This window comes from Corapipo altera, unplaced genomic scaffold, assembly GCF_003945725.1.
Source record: "Corapipo altera isolate COAL_440 unplaced genomic scaffold, ASM394572v1 44b, whole genome shotgun sequence".
Classification (NCBI taxonomy): Eukaryota; Metazoa; Chordata; class Aves; order Passeriformes; family Pipridae; genus Corapipo; species Corapipo altera.
Genome location: NW_020884932.1, coordinates 507531 through 513899, shown reverse-complemented (window position 1 = coordinate 513899; position 6369 = coordinate 507531). Strand labels below are relative to the sequence as shown.

General features: G+C 47.6%; 1 protein-coding gene across 1 annotated transcript; it reads left to right on the top strand.

Annotated features, from left to right (window-relative positions):
• Nucleotides 1–1035: 1035 nt before the first annotated feature.
• Nucleotides 1036–5645, top strand: RPL14 (ribosomal protein L14). The gene is made up of 6 exons (XM_027659538.1): nucleotides 1036–1113; nucleotides 1820–1921; nucleotides 2544–2638; nucleotides 4324–4423; nucleotides 4783–4836; nucleotides 5369–5645. Exons 1-6 carry the CDS (start codon nucleotides 1111–1113, stop codon nucleotides 5546–5548), a joined length of 534 nt encoding a protein of 177 aa, XP_027515339.1. The 5' UTR covers nucleotides 1036–1110; the 3' UTR covers nucleotides 5549–5645.
• Nucleotides 5646–6369: the final 724 nt, after the last annotated feature.

Below are 6369 nucleotides of genomic sequence, written 5' to 3'. Positions count from 1 at the left end.
CCCCTCATTAAAGATTTCTGCCTTTTGGAGAATTGCATATTTTTAACAGATTGTCTCAGAGGGCATTGCTCTGGCAACTTTCTTTGGAGAGCCATCAGCTGCTGCTCCCCATCCTAGCCACAGCACAGGATGCACTCTCCTTCCTGAGTGTCTTTCTGCCCCTGGGACACCAAAGCTGCTCCCCTGCCTGTGGTCCACAGCAGGCTGCAGAATTGATCCTGTGCGATTCTGGAGTGGACAGGGCTCATTATCTCCAGAATCCATGTTCTCAGCAAGGAAATCGTGGTGGAAATCCTGGACAAAACTGAGGCTGTCCTTCCCTCTGAGCTCGTGAGGAACTGCGGCTTGCTGGATTCAGGAGAGCAGGACTGGCCCTGGGCAGCCCCTGATCCCCATCACCCACCCCACACACCCTGCATGGACACCAGGGCATCCCCCTGCCCGCCATCACATGTCAGCGGGTGTGGTGACAGCACAGGAAGGAAGGACGGGATGGGTGGACAATGGAGGAACAGTAGAAAGAGCAGTGGGACACAGAAGGAGGTATACAGGAGAAGGGATGGGATATGGTGGATGATGGAGTACGGGCAGGAGGAAAGGGATGGAGGGTGATGGAGGAGCAACACAGGAAGGAGAGCTGGGTTGGATTAGGTGGGTGATGAAAGAGTAGAATAAAGAGGGATGGGACATGGGCAATCAAACACCAGGGATGAAAGGGATGGGATACGAAGGATGATGTAGGAGCAAATGAGGGAGGTGTTCCCCACAAAATCAGATTCGTTCCCTAGCGTGCAACAAGCCAATAATTACACACACGAGAGAGACACTATCTATTTCAGAATTCCGCAAGCCTGGGTGCTCGGTGGTACTCCACAAATCAAGCTCAACCACTAGATTTTCACGCGAGCAGGGAGCCACGGGGAACGATGGGAACAGGGACGGGCTCAGCTGGGGTACCCGGACGCTACCGCGCATGCGCGCGCCGGAGCGGGCGGGCGCCCCCGCGCGCGTCCCCGCTGCCGCCCCGCCCCGCGCACGCGCAGTGTCGGGGCCGAGGCGCGTTCCGGCGGCGGCGGGGCCGCCCCGCCCTCTCTGCCCCGGGCCGCCATCATGGTACGTGCGGCGCGGCCGCCCCTCCGCCGGCCCGGGGACTGGGCCGCTCCGGGGGGACTCCTGCCGCGGTCCCACCGCCATCCCACCACCCCGCCGGAGCCCTCCCGCCTGTGCCGCTCTGCACCGGGCCGGGCGGCGGCGGGGGGAGTCCGCGGCCGCTTCAGCCGCGCCGGGCCGGGGCCGGGATCCGCGTGGGGCGCGTTGTGCGGGAATGGCGGGGCTGGGCTGGGAGCGCTGCGGGGCCGATGCCCCTCTGCTCAGGCGAAAGGGTTTCGTGCTGTTCGAAAGCTTTTCAGTGCCTGAAGGGAACTGATGGGGCAAGACTTTACAACAGCATGGAGTGATAGGGCGGGAGGGGATGGGTTCAGACTGAAAGAGAGTAGATTTAGATTGGATATTAGGAAAAAAATGCTTTACTTTGAGACCGGCGAGGCACTGCAACAGGTTACCCAGGGAAGTTCTTGATGCCCCATCCCTGGCGATGTTCAAGGCCAAGGCTGGATGGCACCCTGAACAACCTGGTGTAGTGAAAGGTGTCCCTGCGCACGGCAGGGGGTTGGAACTAGATGATCTCTAAGGTCCCTTCCAACCCAAACCATTCTGTGATTCTTTTGGGAAGATCTTTTAAAGGCTCTGAGAGCCTCGAATCTGTAAATGGCCTTAGGTGTATTTTGTCTTACTTGTCAATCCCTGCCTGCTCTCCCAGGTGTTCAAGCGCTTCGTGGAGATTGGCAGAGTTGCCTACATCTCCTTCGGGCCACATGCTGGCAAGCTGGTGGCCATCGTGGATGTTATCGACCAAAACAGGGTAAGCTTTGAGTGCTCTGCCTTTATTTCCTCCTTTCTACCTTGACAGAAGCTTGTGTGCTAAGGCAGCATGTATCAGTCTTGAAGAAAATTTCCTGTGACCAGTTTTTTCAAGCAAATTTAAGCAGTTTACAAAAAGATGAGCTTTAACAGCTGTTGTACTTGAAACTTTGATTAGCAAGTTGTTTTTCACTGACAAGTGATACATTCCCCTGCTGTTTCCTAGAACTGGATAAGGGATGTCAGTTGGACTCCAAAACTTGTCAGTGGAATTGCATTAACGTATGTGTAAAACAAATGTTTGGGCTAGGGGACTCTTTTTACTTAATGTTTCTGAAAAAGCTGGAAGAAAAAAAAAGATAAAGTATGTTATCTAAGTTCTGTGTGCTTTGTTTTAAAGTTTGGTTTGTTTTTTTCCCAAAGACACGCCTTTAAAATTCTTTCTGTAAAGCTTGGGTTGTATAGGCAAGACTTAATGATCTCCAGTTTTGCCTGTGTAACATGTATTTCACTTTTGGATCATTGGTGTCAAGATACTGTTCATACATTATTAGGAAGCTGCTCTCTTATGTCAAATACAATGGGATAACTGCTACAAACCCCACATTTTTTCCCTTTTTCAGGCACTGGTTGATGGCCCCTGCAGTGGTGTCAGGAGGCAGGCCATGCCTTTCAAGTGCATGCAGCTGACTGACTTCGTTCTTAAGTTCCCACACAGGTGAGTGGTTGTCATTTTTTTGACCTTTGTAAAAAAAAAATCCTTGTGCTGTCCTTTCATGACTAATTTGTGTTAAGTCTAGAAAAGTTCATACACCAGTGGATTAACAGTAAAAGTTTGTCAGAGTGTGGTATCATGGTTGAATATATAGAAGTTTTCATTACTAGTATTGGCTGAGAGCTGCTGTTAGGAGCAAAGGAAGTCCCACAGAGGCTCAGGCAGCTCACAGTGTTCTGTGGGGGGAAGCAGTTGCGGTAAATGCTGTTGCAGCTTTGCCTTTGCTACTGCTTAGGTCACCGTCGTGCATTAAATAGATTCCCTGCCTGCAGAACTGCACTGGAATTGCAGGAGGCTGGACTCACTCTGTTCTCCTTAGCTTAGTTATTGTATGAGTGTCTATAATTTAGAAACAAAAATTGCTGAATTTCTGATCCTGAGGCAGTGCTAGGAATAGTTGCTCATCTGGACAGTGAGGTGGGTTAAGAGCACATCCCAGAGGGTCAGAATCAATGGCAGAGGATCTAGTTGAAGGCTGGTCACTAGTGGTGTCCCCCAGGGTTCAGTACCGGGCCCAGTGTTGTTTAACTTTTCCATCAGTGGCTTGGATGAAGGGGCAGATGCCTTCTCAACAAGTTTGCTGATGACACAAACTTGGGAGGAGTGGCTGATACCTTGGAGTGCTGTGCTGCCTTTCAGAAGGACCTCAACAGACTGGAGAAATCATCACAGAGGAACCCTCTGAAACTCAACAAGGGCAAATGCAGGGTCCTGCACCTGGGGAGGAATAACCCCATGTACCAGTACAGGCTGGGGCTGACCAGCTGGGAAGCAGCTCTGCAGAGAAGGACCTGGTGGTCCTGATGGGCAGCAAGCTGTCCCTGAGCCAGCAGTGTGCCCCTGTGGCCAAGATGGCTGATGGTATCCAGGGGTGCATTAGGAAGAGCATTGCCAGGAGGTCGTGGAGATGATCGTGCCCCTCTGCTCAGCCCTGGTGAGGCCACATCTGGAGACCTGTGTCCAGTTTCGGGCTCCCCAGTCCAAGAGAGACATGGAGCTCCTGGAGCGGGTCCAGCGAAGGGTGGCAAAGATGTTTAAGGAATTGGAACATCTTTCATAGGAAGAAAGGGTGAGGGAGCTGGGCCTGTTCAGCCTTGAGAAGAGATGACTGAGAGGGACCTCATCAATGTTTATAAGTATCTGAAGGGAGGTTGTCAAGGGGATGGAGGCAGGCTGTTCTTGGTGGTGCCAAGCAACAGGAAAAGAGGCAACAGGCAGTAACTGATGCACAGGAAGTTCCACCTGAGTGTGAGGAAGAACTTCTTTACTGTGTGGGTGACTGCACTGGAACAAGTTGCTCAGAGAGGTTGTGGAATCTCCTTCACTGGAGATACTCAAGAACCATCTGGACATAATCCTGTGCCATGTGCTTTAGGATGACCCTGCTTGAGTAGTGAGGTTGGACGAATGACCCTCTGTGGTCCCGTTCTGTGATTCTGTCAGTTCTAACAAAGCATTTACTCAGCAGAACGTTCTTTGTGCCACAGAAATATATGTGGCATTGACTTAGATGTCTGAAGCAATATGGAAGAGTGATCTTCCCTTGTATGAAATTTGATAGGCTGGCATCAGGGAGAGCTTTTTTTTTTACTAAAGACTGAATAGAATGTTTGACTTTTCCAATGCAGTGCTCGTCAGAAGTGTGTGCGACTTGCCTGGGAGAAAGAAAATATAAATGAAAAATGGTCAGCGACAAGATGGGCAAAGAAGATTGAAGCCCGAGAAAAGGTACAGTGCTTCACTGGATAAGGAATACTGCTCCTGCTCTGTAAAGTTAGGTGCAGTGTAATAGACTGCATGTTTTCAATTGCAGGCTAAGATTAAAGATAGAAAAGGTGTAGTTTTTAAAAGTTTCTGCTACTTACTTTAAAGTTCTTGTATTTTAACAGTAAATGTGGTTTTGTTCAGTCCTTTCTATAACCACCTTTTTTCCTGCACCATTCCTTCCAGGAAAGATGTTAAATAGTAAACTAGCTCAAGTGCAGCTAAACCTAATGGAGATGATCAGAATTACTTATGGAATGCTTTGAAAGACTGAATTTTACTACTTGTGTATATCAGTTTCATAACTGATTCTTTTCACACAGAAAGCCAAAATGACTGACTTCGATCGCTACAAGGTGATGAAAGCAAAGAAAATGGTAAGTGTCTGAGTGCCGCTTCTTTATGGGGTTAGTGCTTGTAGCTGTCACTTCAGAGTCACGTACAGGTGGTAGTAGCTTTGCTTTCATAGCTGGCTTGGGTTATGGAGTGACACCTTGAATGTCATTGCCTTGGATTTTCCATGCTTCTTTCCATCCCACCAGTTTCTCTTCAGAGTTGGTCAAACCTGCACCCATATAATCCGTGTGTCAGTCCTCCCAAGCTGACGTACAGCTGAGGAAGGAATTGCCTGCTGATGAAATCAAATATTGATGGGTTGCTGTTAGTATTTCATTCTGTAATGAAAATCACTACACATAAAACATTGGGGTGCCCAAGTTACCAGCAGAATTATGTTGTCTGCTTGGTAGATCAGAACAGTTTTAGGTGGAACTTGATATTTTGAATATAATGCATGGTAAAGGGTGGTAATTCAAATCTGAGCTTTCAGATTTTGCCTCTTTTGAATAAGACACAATATTTGAGCTCTTGGTCTTTTCATTCTGATTAAGAGACAACATTTTTTTACAGAGAAACAGAATCATCAAGCATGAAATGAAGAAGCTCCAGAGGTTGGCTTCTAAGAAAGGCAAGAAGCCAGAGAAGGCAGGGAAACCAGGGAAGGGAAAGAAGGCGGAGAAGGCACCAAAGGCGAAGAAACCAGAGAAGGCGGTGAAGAAACCAGAGAAGGCACAGAAGACGCAGAAATAAATGAACTTCTCGTCATGTATAACTCTGTGTCCTTGTTCTGATTTTAAAATTACAAACATCTGATTTGAATTCATCATAAGTTCACTTTTATTTCTGACCAAGAGTTGTTGTCTGTCTCATTTATTAATGTCCAAGTGTGGGGTTCTGGTGTTCCCCGGGAACACGCAGAAACGTTTTGGTCACCTGTGCAGTTGACTGACACACACTGCCCAGTACTCTGTACCCAGTGCTAGTTGAAATAATTGCATACCCAGTTATTTGAAGTAGGTCAGATCCTGACATTTAAAAGTAGTCTGCAATTGAAGTTGATTGGGAATGTGCAAAATTACTTGCACAGTCTTGAGTGTGAAATGTGAGAAATAATTACTCTAATTCTGTATTAATGAAGGCATACACTGAAAGTATGTGCTCTGGTTAGAATACAAGTATGTCAGTTGTTGAAAGACTGACAAGTTGCTGTTCAAATTAAAATTACTCCATATTTTCTAAAGAACCTCCACTATTCTTTAAGTAGTGACCTGGAATACTTGGATACTTTAGATGTCTAACACCATAGTCTTTTTAAGTGTGGTTACAATAATTAGTGATGTATTAACAAGACAGGAGCAGTTGGTTTGTACAAGTTTCGAGCTGGCTTCCCGCCAAGTCCCCAAAACTTGACAACAAGGACCCGCCTCCCAGAGAGGGAAAAGAGGGAAAAAAAAAAAAACCAAGCAGCCAAAGCTATAGCAAATATATATGTATATATATATATATTTTACATATGAGACGGTTACACAAAAGGAAAATACCACACACCTGGGGGGGGGGGGGGGGGGGGA

Excerpts from the sequence above, each read along its gene's own strand:
- RPL14 (XM_027659538.1), top strand. Across the intron at positions 1,922-2,543 it reads ATGTTATCGACCAAAACAGG|GCACTGGTTGATGGCCCCTG; the intron begins GTAAGCTTTGAG and ends TCCCTTTTTCAG. Across the intron at positions 2,639-4,323 it reads GTTCTTAAGTTCCCACACAG|TGCTCGTCAGAAGTGTGTGC; the intron begins GTGAGTGGTTGT and ends TTTCCAATGCAG.